Here is a 26,077-nt window from a genome sequence, read left to right as displayed (position 1 = left end):
CAAGGGGCCGTTGCGGCCGTGCCGCGTCGCGATCAGTCCACCCAAACTCCAGAACCAGCCCTGATTGCGTGGGAGCCGGGGGCCAGCACTGCAGCCGGAGGTCCAGAGAGAATGCCGCTAATGGAGGAGGGGGTCCCGAGTACGCTGCCCCGCCACCGTTCCTAACGGCCATCAGTGGTTCTGGACTGAACTGCCTATGGAAGGAGAACCCAATGTACCGCCCGGTCCCCGAGTGGGCCGACCCCCTGCGGTGGTAGCCGCCTCAAGGTCAGCGGGGCCCCGCTGCAAGTTGTCCCCGTTGGGACCACCAGTACAGTTTGAAAGTTTTGAATGATAAGTAAAGATGATCAACCGAAGAAGTTTACCTGATTGAGCCGTGATTGAACCAGCCATTGCCGGCAACTGTTGTCCCCGTAGGGACTGTCTGCAAACCGTTGCATAAAGGACTTCTTACGGACAAGCCCGAGAACTGGCAGGGCAACCACAAACTTAGTGGAATGTAAATAAAAAACGTTTTGGCTTACACCGTTACCGCCTCCGGAGAGGCTGATTTGGGAGGATGGGCCTGGAGGAAAGTGATGGCCCAAGCCCGCCACTACCGTAACCGGTGGCGATCCTCCGGGGGTTCAGGGGTCCCCCATGGACGCGGGTCCCCTGAAAGAGACAGAACCCGCTCGGGCAACTTGGTGCTGGACTGGGGTCAAGGGGTGCTGCCCGCTTCTTAGGGGCAGCATCAGGGCCAGGTTGTTTGGGTAGGAGAAGAGCGGAAGCCGTACCGTTGAAACTGTTTGTGATGTTTTTATGTGTTTTACCGTTTTCTATCTTTTGCAGTTAAACAAAAATAAAAACGGTAATGGACGGGCAGCCCGCGGACGGTATGCAATTTACTAAGGGGGAATGTGGCGCCCTGGACAAGCCAAGTCGTCACAGAACTACACCAACACACCCCACACCCCGGTTAGGCACACCGAAGTCAAACACAAAAATCCTTGTTGCCTTCCTCCAGGGGCTGATGTCCACACCAGGGGGTGGGACAGGCGGTTGGTCCCGCCCACCGAGGAGTTCACAGTCCTGGAGGCGGGAAAAGCAGTTCAGATAGAGTTTGAAGTTTGAGAAGTGAAGTGGTAGAGGAGCAGTCTGACGGCGTCCGGGTGTGTGGCCGGACGGAACAGCAAGGTTGGCAGACGGTGGTGACCGTCTGCAGGAGAGGCTGATTGGAGCAAACCGTAAGTACCGTGGACGAGCGGTGGCCCAACGGTACCGGATCGGAGAGCAAAGAGAAGCCAGCACCATCCGTCAGGGCTTACGGACCCCGACCAGGCTAGGAGTCGCCGTAAAACTGGGCAAATCCGTTAGCGAAGGGAACCTCCGGGGTTTCCCAGCAGTCAAGACCCGATTGAAGGCAACAGCTCACACCGTGAAGGGAAACACAGTCACCGCCAAGGCTACAGTTCCCAGGGCCAGAGCCTGCGGACAAAAGGGGCTCCTTCAGCATCCATCCAAGCTGGGGAGCGGGTTACCGTTGGGAAGCCATTGGAACCGTAGACACAACACAGGTGCAGGGAAAGGCAGTCACCATCAACCTACCAGGAGGAGAACAACCGCAGCCGCCTGTGGGACCCGTCCATCCAGCCGTTTGTTTGACCAGAGACTCCATGTGAATTACTGGCTGAGTGAGTACCACCGTGCCGTGCGGCACAGCGCTGCCCCCGCGACCCTGCACCTCACCAGGCCCCGTAACCTGCCTGCCATCCATCCCTACCCCTCACCGGGCCCCTGGACAACCAAACCCCCCTACCCACGGAGGGGAGAACCAACATCCAAGCTGCTCCCTGTCATCACTCCCGGGATCCCCGTACAGAGCAGCGGTGGTGTTACCAATCTCACCACAACCGTGAGTGGCGTCACGGACAATATCCCTAAACCCAAACCACCCCCTTTCACTCACGGGCGAGGAACGCCGCTCGAGTCCCCGGGATCCGGCCCACCGCTCGAGCCACCACCGAACAGCAGCAGCAGCCGGACCCGAGCAGTGGGTGAGTGCAGCGTCCCCTCCTCCGCCCGCGACAACTTGGCTTCACAAACAGGATCTTACCACTCTGCCGTCTGGTAGAGGTGCGCCTTGTGACCGCCGGAGGTGTCTGGCCGAAAATTTGGAGAAGCCGCCATTTTGGGCGCGAAAAGTCCCCGCTCGAGCGTCTTCCCGAGTAGTGGAGGCGCGAAAGCTGAAACCCCGCCCCTGTAGAGGAGTAGCCGGAAAAAGACTAAGGGGGACGCGGATGGAGAGATGGCGGCGTCCTCAAATTGGAGCACGGGAGTACCCGCCACCGGGGCGTCTAAGCTCTGGGGGAACCGAGGAGGAGTAGCCTTTGAAGACTGCGGTCCGGGTGAGCTCCCTGCCGGGACCGCTGCGTGGCTGGAGCGGGAGCTGGGCCGGTTTTGCTTGAAGGTGAGGGCGCAGAGCCTGCAGCAGCTGCTGGATTGGAAGGCAGAGATGCGCAGAATGGTTGCCGAAGTGGGGGCCCGTGAGCAAGGGGCCGCTGCAGCCGTGCCGCGTCGCAATCAGTCCACCCAAACTCCAGAACCAGCCCTGATTGCGTGGGAGCCGGGGGCCAGCACCGCAGCCAGAGGTCCAGAGAGAATGCCGCTGATGGAGGAGGGGGTCCCGAGTACGCTGCCCCCGCCACCGTTCCTAACGGCCGTCAGTGGTTCTGGACTGAACTGCCTATGGAAGGAGAACCCAATGTACCACCCGGTCCCCGAGTGGGCCGACCCCCTGCGGTGGTAGCCGCCTCAAGGTCAGTGGGGCCCCGCTGTAAGTTGTCCCCGTTGGGACCACCAGTACAGTTTGAAAGTTTTGAATGATAAGTAAAGATGATCAACCGAAGAAGTTTACCTGATTGAGCCGTGATTGAACCAGCCGTTGCCGGCAACTGTTGTCCCCGTAGGGACTGTCTGCAAACCATTGCATAAGGGACTTCTTACGGACAAGCCCGAGAACTGGCAGGGCAACCACAAACTTAGTGGAATGTAAATAAAAAATGTTTTGGCTTACACCGTTACTGCCTCCGGAGAGGCTGATTTGGGAGGATGGGCCTGGAGGAAAGTGATGGCCCAGGCCCGCCACTACCGTAACCGGTGGCGATCTTCCGGGGGTTCAGGGGTCCCCCATGGACGCGGGTCCCCTGAAAGAGACAGAACCCGCTCTGGCAACTTGGTGCTGGACTGGGGTCAAGGGGTGCTGCCCGCTTCTTAGGGGCAGCATCGGGGCCAGGTTGTTTGGGTGGGAGAAGAGCGGAAGCCGTACCGTTGAAACTGTTTGTGATGTTTTTATGTGTTTCACCGTTTTCTATCTTTTGCAGTTAAACAAAAATAAAACCGGTGATGGACGCGCAGCCCGCGGACGGTCTGCATTTTACTAAGGGGGAATGTGGCGCCCTGTACAAGCCAGGTCGTCACAGAACTACACCAACACACCCCACACCCCGGTTAGGCACACCGAAGTCAAACACAAAAATCCTTGTTGCCTTCCTCCAGGGGCTGATGTCCACACCAGGGGGTGGGACAAGCGGTTGGTCCCGCCCACCGAAAAGTTCACAGTCCTGGAGGCGGGAAAAGCAGTTCAGATAGAGTTTGAAGTTTGAGAAGTCAAGTGGTAGAGTAGCAATCTCACGGCGTCCGGGTGTGTGGCCCGGACGGAACAGCAAGGTTGGCAGACGGTGGTGACCGTCTGCAGGAGAGGCTGATTGGAGCAAACCGTAAGTACCGTGGATGGGCGGTGGCCTGACGGTACCGGATCGGAGAGCAAAGAGAAGCCAGCACCATCCGGCAGGGCTTACGGACCCCGACCAGGCTAGGAGTCGCCGTAAAACTGGTCAAATCCGTTAGCAAAGGGAACCTCTGGGGTTTCCCAGCAGTCAAGACCCGATTTAAGGCAACAGCTCACACCGTGAAGGGAAACACAGTCACCGCCAAGGCTACAGTTCCCAGGGCCAGAGCCTGCGGGCAAAAGGGGTTCCTTCAGCATCCATCCAAGCTGGGGAGCGGGTTACCGTTGGGAAGCCATTGGAACCGTAGACACAACACAGGTGCAGGGAAAGGCAGTCACCATCAACCTACCGGGAGGAGAACAACCGCAGCCGCCTGTGGGACCCGTCCATCCAGCCGTTTGTTTGACCAGAGACTCCGTGTGAATTACTGGCTGAGTGAGTACCACCGTGCCGTGTGGCACAGCGCTGCCCCCGCGACCCTGCACCTCACCAGGCCCCGTAACCCGCCTGCCATCCATCCCTACCCCTCACCGGGCCCCGGGACAACCAAACCCCCCTACCCACGGAGGGGAGAACCAACATCCAAGCTGCTACCTGTCATCACTCCCGGGATCCCCGTACAGAGCAGCGGTGGTGTCTCCAATCTCACCACAACCATGGGTGGCGTCACGGACAATATCCCTAAACCCAAACCACCCCCTTTCACTCACGGGCGAGGAACGCCGCTCGAGTCCCCGGGATCCGGCCCACCGCTCGAGCCACCACTGAGCAGCAACAGCAGCAGCAGCCGGACCCGAGCAGTGGGTGAGCGCCGCGTCCCCTCCTCCGCCCGCGACATTTGCGTAACCAAATAATTTCGGCACAAACTGTCCGAAAACATCTCAGCAAAGCTCATCGGCATGCTCGTCATCCTCATTAGGGTTTCACCTGACTGAAGTCTGTCGCCATAATAACCAATCTGAGTGGACAAATACTCACATGCGATGGTGTCTGGCATGATGGAGAGGTGTTCTGTTCAAGGATGAATTCCGATTTTCAATGTAAGGGCAAATGACACACTGGCTATGACTGTATGTATGTGTTACATAATGTTCCCCAAGGGGCATTTGTGTTTTTTTATTGCTCAGTTTCTCACTATAACTTGCAGAGCTCTTGTGGGTCATGCCATTCTTGGGTCGAATAGATGCTTCTAATTATCACATAGCGCTCAGTGAGTACTATGTATGTTAAGCAAAGAAGCTAGATGCAATGATAAATTTCACAGAAGACAACTAGGAACCAAATCTGCTAGATTGCAGGAGGGTTAATGCTCAATGTGAAAAGACGTCACTGCGCACTTCGGACTTAAACTACCTGCCGTCTTTAGACATTGTATTGGAGGTATAGCCTTAGCAGTGTGCGCTGTTGGTGAGCCAAGGAATCCAAGATAGGTAGGAGAGTATAAATGTTTTTTTCTCTATCTATTATTTTGAAGCTTAGCCAGCTTCTTCATCAGGAAACCACAATATTAAATCCTACAATATTAGATAGGATCTAATCCTGTGGTATTCCTGATGAAAAAGCTGGCTATTCCTCGAAATGCATAGAGAAAAGAACATTTATCCTATCCTGCCTATCTTGGATTCCTTGGATTACCAGCAGGGGCGTAACTACCATGGTCGCAGGGGTCACCATTGCAACCAGGTCCGGCAGGTTAGGGGCCCGCGGCTGCCTGGCAGATCAGCAGCCAGCTCCTTTCTGTGAGAGAGGAGCTGTGCTGTTCTGCCGCATACCATGTGGCCGCTATATGACCCGGTGCCGCCAATGCTGACACCAGGCCCCCCTTCCCGTTGTCAGCAGCGGCAGCACCGGGCCTCCCTCATGCGTCATCGCACACAGCAATGATAAAGCATTGAGCGGCCCACACCTTTCCATGCTCCATCATTCTCCCCCTGTGCCTGCGCAGTGACATCGCTCCTGTACAACTGCTGTGCTGAGTGCTCAGAGCGTAGGACGGAAGCAGCAGGGGAACTAGGAGAGAGGTGAGGATGGAGCAGCAGTGGAACAAGGAGAGAGAGGTGAGTTACTTGTGTTTTTTGTATTTTTTATAAATCAGTGAGTACATGGAGGGCTGGGGAGGCGGACTGCATGATAGATGGAGGCCTGGGCGGGGTTAGCTGCATGATAGATGGAGGCCTGGGTGGGGCTGGCTGCATGATAAATGGAGGCCTGGGTGGGCTGGCTCCTGATAGATGGAGGCCTGGGGGGGCTGGCTGAATGATAAATGGCGGCCTGCGGGGGGTTGGTTGAATGATAGATGGAGGCCTGGGGGAGGCTGGCTGCATGATAGATGGAGGCCTGGGTGGCTGGCTGAATGATAGATGGTGGCCTGGGGGGCTGGCTAAATGATAGATGGAGGCCTGGGGGAGGCTGGCTGCATGATAGATGGAGGTCTGGGTGGGCTGGCTGCATGATAGATGGTGGACTGGGGTGGGCTGGCTTCATGATAGATGGAGGCCTGGGGAGGCTGCATAATAAACATGAAGGACACCCTATACATGGACCATAGGGGTGCATTATACATAGAGGTCTATGGGGCTGCATTATACATGCATGGAGGTCTAGGGTGCTGCTTTAAACATGCATGAAGGTCTATGGGGCTGCATTATATATGCATGGAGGTCTAGGGGGCTGCATTATACATGCATGGAGGTCTAGGAGGTCTATGGGGCTGCATTATAGATGGAGGTCTATGAGGATGCATTTATCACGCTTCTGGTGTCCCGGTACCACTCCATACCCACTGATCCGGTCTCTGTCTCCCAGTACCGCTCCGTACCCACTGATCCGGTCTCTGTGTCCCGGGACCGCTCCGTACCCACTGATCCGGTCTCTGTGTCCCGCCACCGCTCCGTACCCTCTGATCCGGTCTCTGTGTCCCAGCACCGCTCCGTACCCACTGATCCGGTCTCTGTGTCCCCGGTTCCTCTGCGCCCTGTCCCCAGTCTTCTGTGCTTGCCTCTGGCTCCCAGGCTTCACGCATGCTCGTTAGGGCGTAGGTGCGCTCAGTCACCTGGTCTTATAGGGCCAGCATCCCTGGAACAGGATGTGGCTGATTGCAGGTGCAGGGTATAAAAGACTTCCTGTTACTTATGGGCGGTGCCTGATCAACGTGTTTCCATAGCTAGGTGTTCAGGTCTTTCTGTACCTTGTCTCCCTTCTAACACTGTCTCTTCCGCAGAGCCCGCCTGCCGTCCTGACCTGGTCCAGATTCCTGATCCTCCAGGAAGCGTTCCGGTGACTGTCTGATGTGGATCTCACCATCTTCCCTCAACCTGATCCCGTGACCGGTCCCCGATTCCACCTGCTAACCTCAGCCTGCTATTCTCGCTGGATCCGGACCCCGTCGGCTGTTCCTTCTCAGCACCTGAACCTGGTTCCGGATATCCGTCCTGACTACGGTTCCCTGTGGACTAATAGACTTTCCCTGGGCAGATCTTTGAAGGACTTGGATCCCGTACATCTAGTGTTCTGGCTACCGTGCATCTAGGCCCTCTGGTGGGGTGACTGGACAGTCCCTGTATAGGGGTTAGCTCCTGGTTGCCTCGCTAGGGGAGTCCGGTGCACGGTCCCGTGAATCCACCTCCAGTACGTAACAGCATTATACATGGAGGTCTATAGGAATACATTATACAAAATGAAGGACACCTTCATGGACTATAGGGGTGCATTATACATGGAGAAGTATGGGGCTGCATAATGCAAAGTGAAGGTTTATGGTGCTGCATTATAATACATGTAGGACTATGGGGGCTACATTATAATGTATGGAGGACTATGGAGGCTACATTATACATGGACTATGGGGGTGCATTATAATATATGGAGGACTATGTGGTGCAGTATAATATATGGAGAACTATAGGGTGAATTATAATACATGGAGAACTATGGGGAATGCATTATAATACATGGAGGACTATGGAAGTGCATTCTAATATATGAAGGGTTATGTGGGACCCTTTATACTATATGGAAGGCTATGTGGGGGCCATTATAGTATTTGGAGAACTATATACAAGGGGGGACAAAGATACAAGCATGGGATGGGAACGATTTGTGCTGACGGAAAAAGTCTCTTTCTCTCAGCCCCCAGCTTTCTCTTGCTCTGCTATACATCTCTCAGCACCCAGCTTTCCCATGCTCTTAATATGGGAAAGCTGGGTGCTGAGGGAACGATGTATAGCAGAGCATGGGGAAGCTGGGTGCAAAGGACAAGATGGATATCAGAACATGTGAAAGCAGGGTGCTGATAGAGGGATTTCAGATCATGGGAAACCTGGGTGCTGTGGGTAAGAGCCAAGTGTCAGCGTCATTATCCCATACCCCAAGTGTCAGTGTCATTATTCCATACCCCAAGTGTTGGTGTACGTGGAGGGAGGGTGGGGCAGGTCTAAACTGCACCAGGGCCCATCAAACTCTAGTTATGCCACTGATCACCAGCATTGCAAACTATTACTCCTTTCCCTCCACTATGTTGTCTTCATGGTAAGTTCTCCCAGCCAGAGTACTGTAGCAGTTGTCCTACCTTAGATCGTCAGCAAGTCACTATTTTTCACCTACTGATATCCACTGGATAATACCTTATTGCTCTGTGTGTCCCCTTCCTTGTCAATAGACATTGGGCAGTTGTTAAGGGGTTAATGTCAAAGGGGGTCCAAGACTCCTGCATAAAGAGCACTGCAAGAGATTTCTAACCTTTCATGTCAATGGCTGGTTTGTAATTCTATATTTCCCTTATGATAATAACAGCTGATCATTGGGGTTCTCTCTGTATTTGCAGAGAACTCTTTTAAAGTTCAGCAAGCATTATTGGGTGAAAAAGAAGACAACATTTTTGCTTTGATATCTGATAACACAATTACTTTTTCTCTTTTAAAAAGTGTCAGAGAACAATACCAGGTGAAACATAGTATTCAATAACAGGGTGGACAATAACAGAAAAGAACAGCATTGAAGAATAGTGATTGCACTACAACCCCTCCCACATTGGGGCATTACTCATCTCTATACATGACCCTTATTGTATTCCGCACCTAACAAACCCATATATATTAATGGAATATCTCCAAAAAAAGCAGCTACTTATAGACTGTTTCTTCGGTGTAGGGTAAAAGGTACAACTAGAAGCCAATGTTGTAATCTTATAAAAATGTCCCATTTTAGGGCTCTTTCAGATGTCCATGCAACTCTGTCCATGCACACACTACTCAGCAGAATGCACGGACTGGCCATGGCTCTCCCGAACAGAGCGGGATAGCTTCATACATTTCTATGAGGCTGTCACGCTCAGCACAAGAGACCCGCGTCCAGTCAATGCAACAGACTGGCCGGGGATTATTTGACACGGGCGTAACTGCCTCATAGAAATATATGAAGCTATCACACTCTGTTCAGGAGTGCCACGGCCAGTCCGTGCATTTTGGTCTGTGCAAGGACAGTGTTGCACAGACATCTGATAAAGCCCTTATGTCACACGGAGAGTTTCACAAACTTCACCGACTGTCTTGGCAGTGTCGGGTTCTGTTCAGACTACAGATTCTGACACTCTGCTAGATAACTTCTCTGGTGTCTGTGATCAATGCAGGAATACTCGGGTGTTGACCTGCAGAGTGGTAATTCATAGGCCGGCTAGTAAGAGTTAAGGTCCAGTCACACACAACGACTTACCAGCGATCATGACAACGATACGACCTGATAAGGATCGCTGGTAAGTCGCTGGGAGGTCGCTGGTGAGATGTCCCACAGTCAGGCCTTACCAATGATGCAGTATTATACAGGTCGCAGTAGCGACCTGTATAACGATCTCGGTGGTCATTGGGACCCTGTCACACAGCGTCAAACACAGCGATGCGTCCTGCCCAGCAGGACATCACCTTTGAAGAAAATGGTCCAAACCACTCTGCTATGACTAGTGATCTCACAGCAGGGGCCTGATCGCTGCTAGGTGTCACACATAACGAGATCGCTGGCGAGATTGTTGCTGCATCACAGAAACTGTGACTCAGCAACAATCTCGTTAGCGATCTCGTTGTGTGTGACAGGGCCTTTAATCTCTGCTAGCCTGCTTTTTAATCTGGTTTCCCCATAACATGTGATCAAAAAAATCATATCTGCTGCCCTCCTATATACAGTGGGTATGGAAAGTATTCAGACTTCTTTAAATTTTTCACTCTTTGTTTCATTGCAGCCATTTGGTAAATTCAAAAATGTTCATTTTTTTTTCTCATTAATGTACACTTTGCACCCCATCCTGACAGAAAAAAACAGAAATGTAGACATTTTTGCAAATTGATTAAACAAGTAAAACTGAAATATCACATGGTCATAAGTATTCAGACTCTTTGCACAGACACTCATATTTAAGTCACATGCTGTCCAGTTCCTTGTGATCTTCCTTGAGATGGTTCTACTCCTTCATTGGAGTCCAGCTGTGTTTCATTAAACTGATAGACCTTGATTTGGAAAGGCACAAACCTGTCTATATAAGGCTTTACTGCTCACAGTGCATGTCAGACCAAATGAAAATCATGAGGTCAAAGAAAGTGCCCAAGGAGCTCAGAGACAGTGGCAAGGCCCAGATCAGGCCAAGGTTACAAAAGAATTTCTGCACTACTCAAGGTTCCTAAGAGCACAGTGGCCTCCATAATCCTTAAATGGAAGACGTTTGGGACAACCAGAACTCTTCCTTGACCTGGGCATCCAGCCAAACTGAGCAATTGTGGGAAAAGAGCCTTGGTGAGAGAGGTAAAGAAGATCACCTTAGCTGAGCTCTAGAGATGCAGTAGGGAAATGGGAGAAAGTTCCACAAAGTCAACTATCACTGCAGCCCTCCACCAGTCAGGCCTTTATGGCAGATTGGCCAAAAGGAAGTCTCTCCTCAGTGCAAGACATATGAAAGCCCGCATAGAGTTTGCAAAAAAACAAATGAAGGACTCCCAGACTATGAGAAATAAGATTCTCCGGTCTGATGAGACGAAGCGAAGATAGAATTTGTTGGTAATAATTCTAAGCGGTATATGTGGAGAAAACTAGGCACTGCTCATCACCTCCTCAATACAGTTCCAACAGTGAAACATGATGGTGCCAGCATCATGCTATGTTTTTCAGCTGCAGGGACAAGACGACTGGTTCCATTTGAAGGAAAGATTAATGCAGCCAAGTACAGAGATATCCTGGAAGAAAACCTCTTCCAGAGTCCTCTGGAACTCAGACTTGGATGAAGGTTCACCTTCTAACAAGACGATGACCCTAAGCACACAGCTAAAATAACAAAGGAGTGGCTTCAGAACAACTCTGTGACCATTGTTGACTGATCCAGCCAGAACCCTGACCTAAACCCTATTGAGCATCTCTAGAGAGACCTGAAAATGGCTGTCCACCAACGTTTAACATCTAACCTGACAGAACTGGAAAGGATCTGCAAGGAAGATTGGGTGAGGATCCCCAAATCCAGATGTGAAAACTTATTGCATCATTCGCAAGAAGACTCATGGCTGTACTAGCTCAAAAGGGTGCTTCTACTCAATACTGAGCAAAGGGTCTGAATACTTATGACCATGTGATATTTCAGTTTTTATTGTTTACTAAATTTGCAAAAATTTCTACATTTGTTTTTTCCTGTCAAGATGAGGTGCAGAGTGTATATTAATGTACAAAAATGAACTTTTTTGAATTTACCAAATGGCTGCAATGAAACAAAGAGTGAAAAATGTAAAGGGGTCTGAATACTTTCCATACCCATGGTATGCTGGCTAGATCCAGCCACCTATGCCATATATAGTTTATCTTAGATGGTCTGGTGAGGTGTTGTGATCTGGTGGTTGTTATACTTGTTGCTGAGTGCAGTTGTGGAGTTAACCTTGGTTTTCTTTTGTTGCTACCTTCCTGCTCTTGCTTTACATTTGAATCTCTCATTGTTAGTTCCTGTGTGTATTCAGTGTGTCAGAGTTTTGGTTTTCTCTTATCTGTCTTTATCTGTTTTTCATCACACTCCTGCCCAGTCCTTCCCTGGTGGGAGCGGGTATCAGAGAAGTACTGGTCAGGAGCATTTCCAGGAAGGGGACTCAGACATCTCCACCATCAGGAGTAACCCTGAGGTTAGGGATAGCCTAAGGTCCCCTAGCATGAGGGACAGCATAGGAGAGCAGGCCCCTGCTATCCTAACAATCACATTGTGACACCTTACAGAGCATAGAAACTCTTTTCTCCTGAAGGCATAATAGATGCCACGTTGTTATATTTACAGACCTGTATACAAAATGATTATTAGATAAGTATCTACCAATCAGTGATGTACAGGTACATAGTAATTATATCTAGCAGGCAATCTATACATGCCAAAGAGAAGCAATAAAGGAAGAGGCTAGTACCTTGGCCGTAGCTACCCAGGGATTCCATGATGAACCATCACATTGGAAAAGCTTTTGGCTCTTTTGATCAAAATGCAGGAGTCCTTTCAAACCTGGAGTACATTCCTTAGGGAACTGCATTGTTTTCTTCTAAAAACAGAAAATAGCAGAAAGAAAAATGACTTACTAATCCTCTATTTCACACTAATTACACTGTCCTGCATATGAATAAAATATTACTGTATATCAAATTACCCTCCCCAGAGAAAACATTCTTGATTTTCTAATTATTCTATAAACTTTTGATGACTTTAAAAAGTGGTATAGCAATAATATGTTCTTATTTTTTTGCAAGCATATGCACATTATTTTGCAAATATTTAATGTTCTCATGCCAATTCTCTCATCTTTTATTGATGGCATGTTTTTATACTGTAATGTTATATGGTATGTTCACATGGTGCGGATTTAATGCAGATACTAGCAGATATTAGCCACAATTCCGCAGGTTGCAGCAGCAGATTCTCTCTACACCATGCAGATCTTGAAATCCTCTTCCTGTGGACTTCAAAAGCAGATTTTAAAATAAAAAGGTACCTCTGCTGCTGCTTGTGTGTCAAACTTTACATTACAAAAGTAATTCCGGCACATGAGAACAGGCACAGAATGTTTTTGACAACTAATAACATGTTTTGTTTTATATTTTGATATTATTTCAATCTGAATTTTCACTAGATACATACTTGGTTTGCAGCAGGAAAATCAGTGGTGACCAGGGCTCTGTCAGCCTGTACATCATCTATCCTTTGAGATGCTACTCCTATCCTTTTCTGGCCATGATTTCTCACTGATAACCTGGCCACCTTACTAGAGTTGATCTTTTCTTCTTCCAGTCTGAGTGACACAATGCCATGATACTGCATTTAAAAACAAAAAAAACACAAGATGTTTCCCATTTTAGTTTTCCCTGAAGTTCTGCTTGTCAATTATAAAAGATGACATATATTGACGTTGCCATAATGATGGTCAGATTGGTTTTAATTCCTTCTCTAGCAATGGCCTTCCTGATATGGACAATGTGCATTTATGTGGTTTCGTTTTTCCCTCCCGTTTTCAAGAAGCGTAACTTTTTTCTTTCTATACAGGTGTATGAAGGCTTTTAAAGGGAAGCAACCATCAGGATTTTCATATATAAAGTAAAGCCAGTGCTATACTGGCACTAGGATATTGAATGTAACCATATTTTTTGTTCTGAGATTAGAGGTTTTATTTCAGAAATATGTGCAAGTAAAGTTCCAGCAATGCACTGCTATGAGATTGACAGGTGCAACAGGAAGGAAATATGTAGATCAGGTCTAGCTATCTATTCCCGCTGCTGTCTGCCTACCTGGCCGTCCTTATCCTGTCGCCATCTTAGACGTTAATTCCAGCGCAGGCAAACAGACAGGGGTGGCAATAGAGCAAGTCCTGAACCACATATTCCCTTCCTGTTGCACCTGTCAATCAAATAGCAGTGCATTGCTGGAACTTTACTTGCACATATTTCTGAAATAAAACATCCAATCTCAGAGTGAAAGGTATGTTTATTAAGTGTCAGTATAGCACTGGCTTTACTTTATATATAAAAATCCTGATGGTTGGTTCCTTTAATGACAGTTGGAGCTGAATGGGAGGGATATGCCAGAAGCTATTATGGCACACCACAACTTACAGAGCATGAAGGATTTGGTGCTGATGTCTAGGTATCAGATACACCAGAACATATTCAGAGGTCTTGGGCAGTCCATGCTTTGATAGGTCATAGAAGCACAATGGGAACATATGCAATGCAAGGCTATGTTCACACGTTGCAATTTTGCTGCCTTTTTTTCTGCAGGAAACCCTGATTTCTTGCAGTAAAAAAGTTGCTTCCAAAGAGCAGGTTTTTACTGCTTTTTTGCCTCTTTTTTGTTGCATTTTTGCTGCGTTTTTTGTGTGTCATTTGTTTGATAAAGCTAGTTTCATTTACCACAAAAGCAATGCTTTTAATGTGGAAACAATGCTACAACAATGCTGAAAGAATTGAGATGCTGCTTCTTTCAAAGCCACAGCAATTTTCCATTTCAATCAGGAAAAAACGGCAATCGTGTGCATGAGATTTGTGAAATGTGATAACCTTTGCTGGTACTGCAAGGGTATGTGCCCAAGATCTGCACACGCTGTGTTCTGGACGCACCGTGTCTTCTGCTGCTGAGACACGAGTGTTTTCCAAAGGAGAACTCAAAGGTTTGTGTCCATGATCAGGGATCTGGGCAAAGCATATTTTTGATGTGTTCTTGTGCTGAAAACACTAGTTTCTCCGCAAGCATAAATTGATATGCTGCACCTCGGAAAGCCGCACCACATGTCAGTTTACAAAATGCTGCTAATCCTAATCGTGGGTACGTTCCCTTAAAAGCAGCCTTTAATTGCTGATAAAAAATGCAATGTGTGAACATAGACTTAGGAAGGTTGTGACTAATCAGTAAAATTTGCAATACACAGTGGGTACGGAAAGTATACAGACCCCTTTAAATTTTTCACTTTTTGTTTCATTGCAGCCATTTGTTAAATTCAAAAAAGTTCATTTTTTTTCTCATTAATGTATACTCTGCACACCATCTTGTCAGAAAAAAACAGAAATGTAGAAATTTTTGCAAATTGATTAAACAAGAAAAACTGAAATATCACATGGTCATAAGTATTCAGACCCTTTGCTCAGTATTGAGTAGACACACCCTTTTGAGCTAGTACAGCTATGAGTCTTCTTGGGAATGATGCAACTAGTTTTTCACACATGGATTTGGGGATCCTCTGCCATTCTTCTTTGCAGACCCTCTCCAGTTCCGTCAGGTTGGATGGTGAACATTGGTAGACATCCATTTTCAGGTCTCTCCAGAGATGCTCAATTGGGTTTAGGTCAGGGCTCTGGCTGGGCCAGGGAAGAATGGTCACAGAGTTGTTTTGAAGCCACTCCTTTGAAGCCACTCCTAAGTTATCCTCTTAGGGTCATTCTCTGATTGGAAGGTGAACCTTTGGCCAAGTCTGAGGTCCAGAGCACTCTGGAAGAGGTTTTCTTCCTGGATATCTCTGTACTTAGCTGCATTCATCTTTCCTTCAATTGCAACCAGTCGTCCTGTCCATGCATGCGGCCACCACCATGTTTTACTGTTGGGATTGTATTGGACAGGTGATGAGCAGTGCCTGGTTTTCTCCACACATATTGCTTAGAATTATCACCACAAAGTTCTATCTTCAGCTCATCAGACCAGAGAATCTTATTTCTCTTAGTCTGGGAGTCCTTCATGTGTTTTTTGTAAACTCTGTGCGGGCTTTCATATGTCTTGCATTGAGGAGAGGCTTCCGTTTGGCCACTCTGCCATGAAGGCCCGACTGGTGGAGGGCTGCAGTGATAGTTGACTTTGTGGAACTTTCTCTCATCTCCCTCTTGCATCTCTGGAGCTCAACCACAGTGATCTTGGGGTTCCTCTCTCACCAAGGTTCTTCTCCAACGATTTTTCAGTTTGGCTGGACGGCCAGGTCTAGGAAGAGATCTGGTGGTCCCAAACTTCTTCCATTTAAGGATTATGGAGGCCACTGTGCTCTTAAGAACCTTGAGTACTGCAGATATTCTTTTGTAATCTTGGCTAGATCTGCACCTTGCCTCAATTCTGTCTCTGAGCTCCTTGGGCAGTTCCTTTGCCTTCATGATTCTCATTTGGTCTGACATGAACTGTGAGCAGTGAGGTCTTATATAGACAAGTGTGTGCCTTTCCAAATCAATTTCTATCAGTTTAATTACACACAGCTGGACTCCAATGAAGGAGTAAAACCATCTCAAGGAGGATCACAAGGAAATTGACAGCATGTGACTTAAATATGAGTGTCTGAGCAAAGGGTTTGAATACTTATGGCCATGTGATATTTTAGTTTTTCTTGTTTAATAAATTTGCAAAATTTTTTACCTTTCTGTTTTTTTTTCTGTCAAGATTGGGTGCAGAGTGTACATTAATGAGAAAAAAAACTTTTTTGAATTTACCAAATGGTTGCAGTGAAACAAAGAGTGAAAAATTTACAGGGGTCTGAATACTTTCCGTACCCACTGTAGTTTTGAGAACCAGGGCATAGCAGGTTCAGCCAATTTCATGACATTTCTCAATGACAGTGGCCTTTTAGCATACAGTATGTAGGTACTCTTTACTATACAGTACCATTTTACATAATGCTCATTCTACTGTAAATATCTGAGAAAAAGATTACCACTTACTGTATAAATTGTGTCAGTTCCATTATGATATACAGATGATGGCTTTACCTAAAATTATAAAGTGAAGCTATGTTAGCTAAGTTCTATTATAACATAATGTAATGCGCACGATCAATTATTTTGCTTCTTTGGACACTTTATAGCCAGACTGGTTGAGCACTGTTCCTGTGTAAATTTGGTTTAATGACTTTAAACTGTGGGGAAAGCCACAACCAGCTAGGAATTTTTCTTGGTGTTACTGCTGGGATGTGAAATGTAGCTTTACATGGTCGCCATTCATTAGAACAAACCATTATACAGTGGCTAAAGGAGGGAATCTAGCGCAAGGAACCCTCCTTTATGATGTCCATCTGCTCTAACTGGGCATATGGATAGAGGTTGCCTTATGCTGTGTTCATACTGTGTTTTTGCCAAACGCCAATATCACTACAGGGGCTTCCATCTGAAACCCTGAAAACCAGTATTCAGCTGCAATTCCTAATGATATCATTAACTTTAATGAGATAGATCGAGTCACTTTGTGGTCTGTCTGCACTCTCTCTTGGCCGTATAGGGTTCTTGAGTTGGGCACATAAGCGCAGCCAACCACATTTTTGTGTCCACCTCAAGAAGACAGACACTGTGAAATAAGGGCCAGACAGAGCACAAAGTGACCATCTGCCTCATTAAATTCAATGGTTCCATCAGGGGTTTCACCTGAATCTTCTTTTCAACCCTGATGGAGCAACTGATATGTTGGAAAAACACAATATGAACATAGCCTAAGGCTGAGGCCACACGGGGATTACTGAGAGTGCTCGCATGACACTCAGCATACGCTGGCAGCACAGAGAGAGCCGAGTGTCATGCGAGTGTCATGCAACTGTGGTCGCATTTATCTCCCTATCTCCACTGTTGCCGGCTGATGTGAGAATCGCACTGCTGTCACGTTACCCCGGTGTAAGAGAACAATGCGATGTTTCTTTCGCCCCATAGACTTTTATGGGTGCGAGTGGAACAAGATCGCATTCAACCCACAGCATGCTGCGACTGCTTTCTCGGTCCAATAATAGCTGAGAAAACAATCGCTCATGGGAGCTGCCCCATAGAGTAATATTGGTTCGAGTGGAATGGGATTTTTTATCGCATTCCACTTGCTCCATATTACTTGCTGTGTGTGCTGACCCTTACAGTGACAATGGTGTTGATTGCCAGTGAAAGCGAAATAGTAATGCAACATTAATAGAGTTAAAAGATGGAACTCAGTCCTTAATTTACCCAATAAAATACAGTAATGTGTTTGCCAATGCATCTTTTTTGAAATTATTTTCTTAAACTTGTAACATGTGAGTTTATTTCACAAATTATATTACCGATGTATATATGTCCCTGCTGTGTGCTGTGTAGTGGCCGTGTCTGACTGTTCAGGAACTTGGTCTGAACATACCACAGCTCCTGGGTCGGGAAGGAAGCAAAAAAGAGTGTATAAATGTGGCGCCCTGGACAAGCCAGGACGTCACAGGTACTGCAACAACACACCCCACACCCCGGCTAGGCACATCGAGGCCAAACAAAAATCCTTGTTGCCTCCCTCCAGGGGCTGATGTCCACATCAGGGGGTGGAGCCAGGTGGTTGGCCCCACCCACCGAGGAGTTCACAGTCCTGGAGGCGGGAAAAGGAAGGCAGATCAGTTTTGAGTTTGGAGAGGAGTGAAGTGGAGAAGTGAAATGGTAGTAGAGGAGACTGACCGTGTCCGGGTGCGTGGCCCGGGCACATACAGCAAGGTTGGCAGACGGTGGTGACCGTCTGCAGGAGAGGCTGATTGACGTGAACCGTAAGGACCGGGGACGGGCGGTGGCCCGCCGGTACCGGATCGGGGAGCGAAGAGAAGCCAGCACCATTCATCATTAGCTGAGTGAGTACCACTGTGCCGTGCGGCACCGCGCTGCCCCCGCGACCCTGCACCTCACCAGGCCCCGTAACCTGCCTGCCATTCCTCCCTCACCGGGCCCCGGGACAACCAACCCCCCCTACCCAAGGAGGGGAAAAACAACATCCAAGCTGCTCCCTGTCATCGCTCCCGGGATCCCCGTCCAGAGCACCCTCACAAGCTCACCACAACTGTGGGTGGTGTCATGGACAATAAATCCCCAAAACCATTCCCCTTTTCACTCACGGGCGAGGAGCGCCGCTCGAGTCCCCGGATCCGGCCCACCGCTCAAGCCACCGAGCAGCAAGCAAAGCAGCAGCAGCGCCGGACCCGAGCGTGGTGAGCGCAGCGTCCCCTCCCCGCCCGCGACATAAACATTACAGCAGGGGATTGCAAATTATTCTTTATTTGAGGTAAAATATTTTAAAAAACAGGCAGGGAATAGGGATGAGTGAACCCGAACTGTAAAGTTCAGGGTCCGTTTTGGACACCTTGTGTCCGATGCTGAACATTTTTCACTGTATGTCTAGTTCCTGTTCGGGTTTGTCAACCGAATAAAGCTTGTTGAAAGGTTGCAGAGAAGCCAATCAGAAAGTTTTTAGGCTGTGGGCACTGATGAATCCATCGCAGAATTGACATGGATGTCATTAGCCAGTGCACCTTGTGACCCGGCCCGTATAAAGGCTGGATCACGAGCCGCAGCGTCATCTAGAAGAGTACGCTGTTGGAGTGAGAGACAGTGATAGATACAGTTACGAAAAAACACATACATTGTAGTGATAGGATGCTGTAGGAGTGAGGGACAGTGATAAGTGAATGTACTACTAAATCAGTTTAAACGGAATACAGTTCTGAATCACGCAGCTTTGCGTAGCAGTATAAAGCAGAAGCATACAAGCGGTGTAGCCTATTAGCTCAATCTAGCAAAAAACTGAGTTTTTTCCAGGGTGCCTTGCTGTGTGAATATCTCTGAAACCTTATAGTTAGTGGTGGAAGGACCTGGACTGTAAAAGTCCAGATCTGCATGGTTTCAAAAGAATCTGAGCACCGATCCCGGGCCTGGAGTTCTCGGGGAACTCCAGGTAACTATCCGGATCTGGCAACTCGGATAATAAACATAAAAAGTGAAAAATAAGGAAAAAGAGGGGGAATGCAGGTGCGCTATACTTACCTCTCTTAAGTCTCCTGTGTGCTTGTAACACTACTTCCAGGGCCACTCATTATCCTACATACATATTCACTGCTTCCCCCGCCCACCTACAGTCCCAGAATCTCTGATTGGTTGCAGTCAGACAGCATCCCCACCCTGAGTGGCAGTGTGTCTGACTGCTTTCAACCAGAGGTGCTGTGTGTGTGTCTATATTGGTGTAAAAATAAATAAATAAACTAAAGTAGGGTCCCCCCATATTATGATATCCAGCACAGATAAAACATACAGCTACAGGCTACAGCCCCCAGCCGTGCATTTATTGTGACTGTGTATCAAAATAAGAGGGACCGCATGTGGGTTTTTAAAAAAAATTGTTTAAATAAATAATTTTAAAAAACAATGTCCTCCCAAATTTTAATGCTGAGCCATGCTAAAGCCCACAGCTGAGGGCTAGTATTCTCAAGATGAGGGGACCCATGCCTAAAAATAGCAGCCTGCAGCTGCCCAGTATTGTCACATCCATTAGCTGTAACAATCCCGGAACTTTATTCAGCTCATCCTGATTGCCCTGGTGTGGTTGCAATTGGGGTAATAAGGGGTTAATAGCAGCTCACAGCTGCTAGTAAGCCCTAGGTTAGTAATGGGAGGCGTCTGTGAGACCCTTTCATTACTAATCTGAAGTGAAAAAAATAAACGTGTCTTAAAGCAGTCAGACACGCTGTCACATAGGGTGGGGGCACTTCTGACTGCAACCAATCAGAGACGCAGAGACTGCTGGTTGACAGGGGAAGCTGTGCAATAGCATGAAGGATAATGAGTGGCTACAGCAGTGCAGAGCCTGTTAAGATTAAAGCACTTCCTCCAATCCCCCTATCCCTTCTACCACCATTTTTAAGCGCCTGATTCAGGTTCCCATAAACTCATATAGGGACCGGTTTCCAGCCACATATCAAGGATCAATTGTGGGCCCAAACCGAGTTTTTTTTAAACCCGGTTGGACCCGCCAATCTTCGGTATCTGTGAATCACTACTTATAGTGCATTGCATCATGCAGTCATAACCTGACGCCAGCTGTTGCCTTTGACTAGTCGGCGGCTGTCATTGGTATAGGTGTGTAAAGAGCATGTCTTTATGTGGCTCTGGCAACATATTCAACTGAAGTAAAGAGATGATGACACTGGCCCCCTGTGCGATTATCAAGGCACAATAGAGGACATAACTATAGTATGGGGCATTACTACAAGAAGTGGACTAGGAAAGGGAACATTACTACAGGATGAGGACAAGAATGGGCACATTACTACATAATGGGGAAAAGAATATGCACTTTACTACAGAGTTTGGACAAGGATAGACATATTACTACAGGATGGGTACAAGGATGGGCACATTACTATAGGATGGGAACCAAGATGGGCATATTACTGTAGGATGAGCACATTGCTGCAATAGGGGTACAAGGATGAGCCCATTACTTCAGGATGCAGACCAGAATGGACACATTACTACATGAAAGGGACCAGAATGGGCACAGTATTACAGGAAGGGAACAAGGATGGGCACATTATTACAAGAAAAGGGCACATCACTACAAGGGAACAAGAATAGGCACATTGCCACAGGATGGGGACATGGATGAGCACAATACTACAAATGGGGACAAGGATATGAATATGAATACAAGCACGGGTACATTACTATAATAAGAGGACCAGCATGGGCACATTACTACAAGGGGAAAAGGATGGCCACATTATTAGAGGATGAAGAGAAGAATGGTCCCATTACTATAGGATGGGGACAAGGGTGGGCACATTACTACAGGATGGGGACAAGGATGGGCACATTACTACAGGATGAGGAGAAGAATGGGCACATTACTATAGGATGGGGACAAGGATGGGCACATTACTACAGGATGGGTACAATTATGTGCACATTACTGCAGGATGGGTACATTACTACAAAAGGGGAACAGCATGGGCACATTACTATAAGGAGAAAAGAATGTACACATTACTACAGGATTTGGACAAGGATGGGCATATTGCTACAGGATGAGGGCAAGGATGGAGACATTACTACAGAATGGAGAACAGGATGGGGACATTACTACAGGGTCAGGGTGAGGACAAGAATGGGCACATTATTACAAGAAGGGAACAAGGATGGGCACATTACTACAGGATGCGGACCAGGATGGGCACATTACTACAGGATGGAAACCAGGATGGGCACATTACAACAGGATGGGGACCAGGATGGGAACATTACTACAAGAAGGGGTCAAGAATGGGCACATTACAACAACAAGAGGAACAGGATTGGGACATTACTACAGGATGGGGATCAGAATGGGTACATTGCTACAGGATGGTGACAAGGATGAGCACATTACTACAAGAAGGGGACAAAGATTGCTACATTACTATAAAAAGGGAAAAGAATGGGGTACATTACTACAAGCTTTCCACCCACGTATAATCTCTATAACCTAACATACAGGTACAGACATTATCCACAGATACATTGCTTCTGTTAAGAATTTCATTGCTGCAATTGCAAGTTTCTCCTCCCACTGATGTTACTAACTTATCGTAATTGTTGAAGTGCTCACTCTTACTTTATAGACTGGTTAGGGCTATAAATTTTCCGAGCTTTTGTGAGAGATAATAGAGTTTAGATACACCATTGTCCATATTTTACTACACCTGCAATAAGTATAAAGTATAAATAGAAAGTCAGATTTACATTTGCAGGTTGTGCAGTACTAGAACTAGAATTAATGGCCAGCAGATTTACAACATTTGGGCGTTCTGTTTAACAGTAAACGGGCCCTTGTCATTAAGTGCCTAGGGCAATCTCCGATGTGTCTATGGATAATTGGAAGTAATTTTACTCTTTGGGTGCTGGGCTTTCCAAATCATATTGCAACATTTAGGCATTATCTCATATAATTAGCATGTAAGACAAGCATTTCCCTTGGGTCCCTATTAAAATAATTTAATACCTAGTTCCAGTCTCTGTGGAAATTGCATGTTGTGTCCAACTTTTACACTGCTATGAACACAAGATTAGCTTTCAGTATCCACTCTTATAAGTAATATTGATGCATTGCTGAGAAATTTTTATAAATCTACTGGAAAATTACAATTAGTTATACCCAATGAAATATTTTTAATTAAAAGATTTTTTATGATTTACCTTTGAAAAGGGGAGATTTTACCTCTAACAATCAGCCCCCATGTGCTTGCATTGAGTAAAAATAGCAAACTACACTGACAAACTAAAGGGTAACAATGTTTTGAACATTTAACTCTCAGGCTCCATATCTCACCAATCTGTATAGCTTCAAATGTGAGACTATCATTTTATAGATAATAACATACATTAATTTGACTTGCAACTATTTAGCATATGATTAGTTATGCTGATTCTTGTCATGTTACTGCATTGTTAGTGTTTTGCTCCTAGTGGTGGAAATATCTTTTTCCTCCTGTATACTACAAATTACAACCTGTTCTCACTTTCCCTAATAGCTCAGTATGTTGTTAGGTTGTTCCCCAAGTAAAAAGTCACTGGTTCAAATTAAGGAGCAGTAATTTAGATTTCCCAAGAAAAGATGAACAACATCATTCAGCTCATTTGATAGCAGTCTCTCTGCTAAGAAAATTCTTAAACTGCATTATGTGAGTGACATGACAGTTGAAAGAATGAACTCCATCCATTCAAAAGCCAAGAAGTGGACGTCAAGGCAAAATATCAGAGTCAACAAGTCAGCTCATCATGAGGTCATGCACTTCTGGCATGACAAACACGGCAGGTGAGGTGGCTCGTATGCTTTGTAATAGTGAACTAACAGTTGTCTGTGTAATGCACATTACACAATGGAATGGTGGCCTAAAAAAGTGTGAAGAAGCCTTGACTACAATATCGTTACAAGACGGGTCAGATCGAGTTTGTACAAAAGTACAGTATAAGAAGTGGACAGTAAAAAATTAGAAATAGGTGATTTGGAATAATGAGCTGAACATTAATAGACTAGGCTTTGATGAGTGCAAATAGGCCGGGAAGAAAGAAGGGAAAAGGGGGCTAATGGATCAAGAAAATGAAAGAACTGTAAGGTTCAGTGGAGTAAGCATGATAATAAGAGGTTGTTTCACAGCCAAAGGTGTTGGATATTTGATCAGGATCAATGGTAATCTCAATGCTTAGCTATATGTGAGTATCCAACAAAATAGTTACTTCGTTCTCTCGAGTTACCATGGGTATGAAAAGAATGACATAGTGTTCCAGCACTACAATGACCCAAAACATACGTCGACATTGGCTAAGAAATGGTTTAGTGACAATGAAGTAAACATGCTTGATTGGCCCCCACAGACCCCAGATCTCCACCCAGTGGGGTAGAGTTGAAGAAAAAGCTGTATACATACCCAAGTTAGTCAACAAGTATGCACCAACATTGGGTACAGGTAGCCAAGAAAATAGTTTATAAAAAAAATGTAGTCTCAAGCTCAAACCTGTAGTTGATGATGAGGTATAGAGACTGAAAGTTAAAAATTCAAAACCTTTTGCTCATCAGTGTATGACAAACCTGACAGGGTCTAGATGGTAGAGGCCAAGATCATGAACCTGACTCAGGATAGCCGCACTGATGAGGATTACAGTTTCCAGTTGCAGCAATGCTTCTCTGAAGTTCTGTGAAATGATGCAGCTTTCAGGTGCCAGTTCTACAGAGGCCTCTCGGATACTCTTAAGGATGATCTGGCTCTACATACTCCATCTTGTTCCTTGGGGGAGGCCATGACTTAGGCTTTTCATATGGATAGTAGAATTTGGGATAGATGTGATGAATGACAGTCGGTCTTGGTCATTTTTCCCAGATACTATGGAGGTGAAACAACCAGCTCAAAGGACATTGAGAAGAGACGACGACGCGATCTTGGACTCTGCCTCTATTGTGGTTATGCTGGACATTTCCTCAAGGATTGCATGGCACACCCTCAACCAAGCAAGTCTACGGAAAAATGCCTAAGTCTGGGTGATTATCGAGGGGGTGAACCAGAATTCCAAGTACCTTTTAACTCCTCAGATAAAGTACTGCTAAATGTGGAACTTCTTTTCCAAAATAAGTCTTTCATTGATTATGGGTCTGCAGCCAACTTCATTGATTCAGGACTGGTTTAGAGACTAGGATGAGGGACAATTAGGTGGGAAGGACCTGTAGCAATATGTATATGCTGTATGGCCTCTAGGGGCCTCTAGGGGTCTCACTACTTGTATGTGTTCACCACAAGCAAGTGGGTACTCGCTGGTACTGCAGACAGAGTGCAGGCAGCAGAGAGAGATGTAATGGCTGACAATACCACCTAATCAAGAGCCTGAAGATCTCCACTGAGTGTGATTACTGAGAGACACAGAAAACAGAACATGGTGGCAGCTGGGCACAGAACCTTCATGTGACACACCTGCAAATCCTCAGAGCTTGTGTGTGACGAGGACTGTACAGAACATCATAGCAACTGTGAGTACAGATTTCCTGTCATTATACAAGATGGAGACTGGTCTGAAGCCCCCTCAGAAACTGGATGTCTCATCATGTAATCTATCCCAGACATGGAGACACTGGAAAGAGGAGTTTACTCTATATGTGGATCTGACAGTGGCCCCCAGTGATGACAAATGTAAAGTAAAGCTGTTTTATTACTTGATTGGGGAAAAAGGCAGAGAACTAGCCCAGACCTTACTGCCAGACACAGACCACCTCGTCCTAGCAGAGATTGTGGAGGCATTTGATAAGCACGGTGATCCCAAGAGAAATGAGACTGTGGAGAGATACAAGTTTTTCACAAGACAGCAGGCGGATGGTGAAAATGTAGACAGATATGTGACAGAGCTGAGGATATTGGCTGCAACATGTGGCTTTGGGGAAATCAGACATAGCCTCATAAGAGACAGAATTGTATGTGGCATTATGGACACTCGCCTCAGAGAAAGGTTACTCAGAGACGAAGAGCTGACCTTAGAGAGATCCATGCAAATCTGCAGGGCTGCAGAGCTGACAAAGCGCAGCCTGAAGATGATGGCAGGCACCAGTGAGAATGATGATGATGAGGTAAATGCAGTATCTATGAAAGGAAAGACAAGACCAAGCTCCCCTATAAGCACGATCCACTGCAAATATTGTGGTAAGAGACATGAGAGAGACAAGACCAAGTGTGCAGCATATGGCGAAACCTGCAGGTTATGTGGCAAGAAAAATCATTTTTCAGCTGTCTGCAGGCTGGGAACAAGCAAACAGCATGGACAGGTCCACACTGTGACACCAGACACTGACAGTGCAGAGGACATTACATGGCTACAGCTGCAACCTGCAACAGAGAATGTCAATGTAATCAGGCAGCCAGTAGTCAAGGATGCCAAGCAGCTCTATGCAACCTTCCTGTTGGATGAGAAGCCCATTAGATTTCAGCTGGATTGTGGAGCAAGCTGTAATGTAATTCCAAGTGCTCTGCTGAACAAACAGGTTTCCATTGAGCCAACGGACAAGGTACTGGTGATGTACAACA

General features: G+C 46.8%; 1 protein-coding gene across 1 annotated transcript in view; it reads right to left on the bottom strand.

The window, feature by feature from the left end:
* FREM1 (FRAS1 related extracellular matrix 1) overlaps positions 1–26,077 on the bottom strand; it is a 289,664-nt gene that overhangs the window by 13,002 nt on the left and 250,585 nt on the right. Inside the window, exons 32-34 of the mRNA XM_075316948.1 lie at positions 16,446–16,493; positions 12,904–13,077; positions 12,182–12,310 (exon numbers count right to left, since the gene is read on the bottom strand). Coding sequence (XP_075173063.1) covers positions 12,182–12,310; positions 12,904–13,077; positions 16,446–16,493 — 351 coding nt within the window. The remainder of the gene's footprint in view (positions 1–12,181; positions 12,311–12,903; positions 13,078–16,445; positions 16,494–26,077) is intronic.

The sequence above is a fragment of the Anomaloglossus baeobatrachus genome, chromosome 1, assembly GCF_048569485.1.
Source record: "Anomaloglossus baeobatrachus isolate aAnoBae1 chromosome 1, aAnoBae1.hap1, whole genome shotgun sequence".
Classification (NCBI taxonomy): Eukaryota; Metazoa; Chordata; class Amphibia; order Anura; family Aromobatidae; genus Anomaloglossus; species Anomaloglossus baeobatrachus.
Note: the sequence above shows the minus strand (reverse complement) of the source record. Positions and strands in the feature narration are given on the sequence as shown.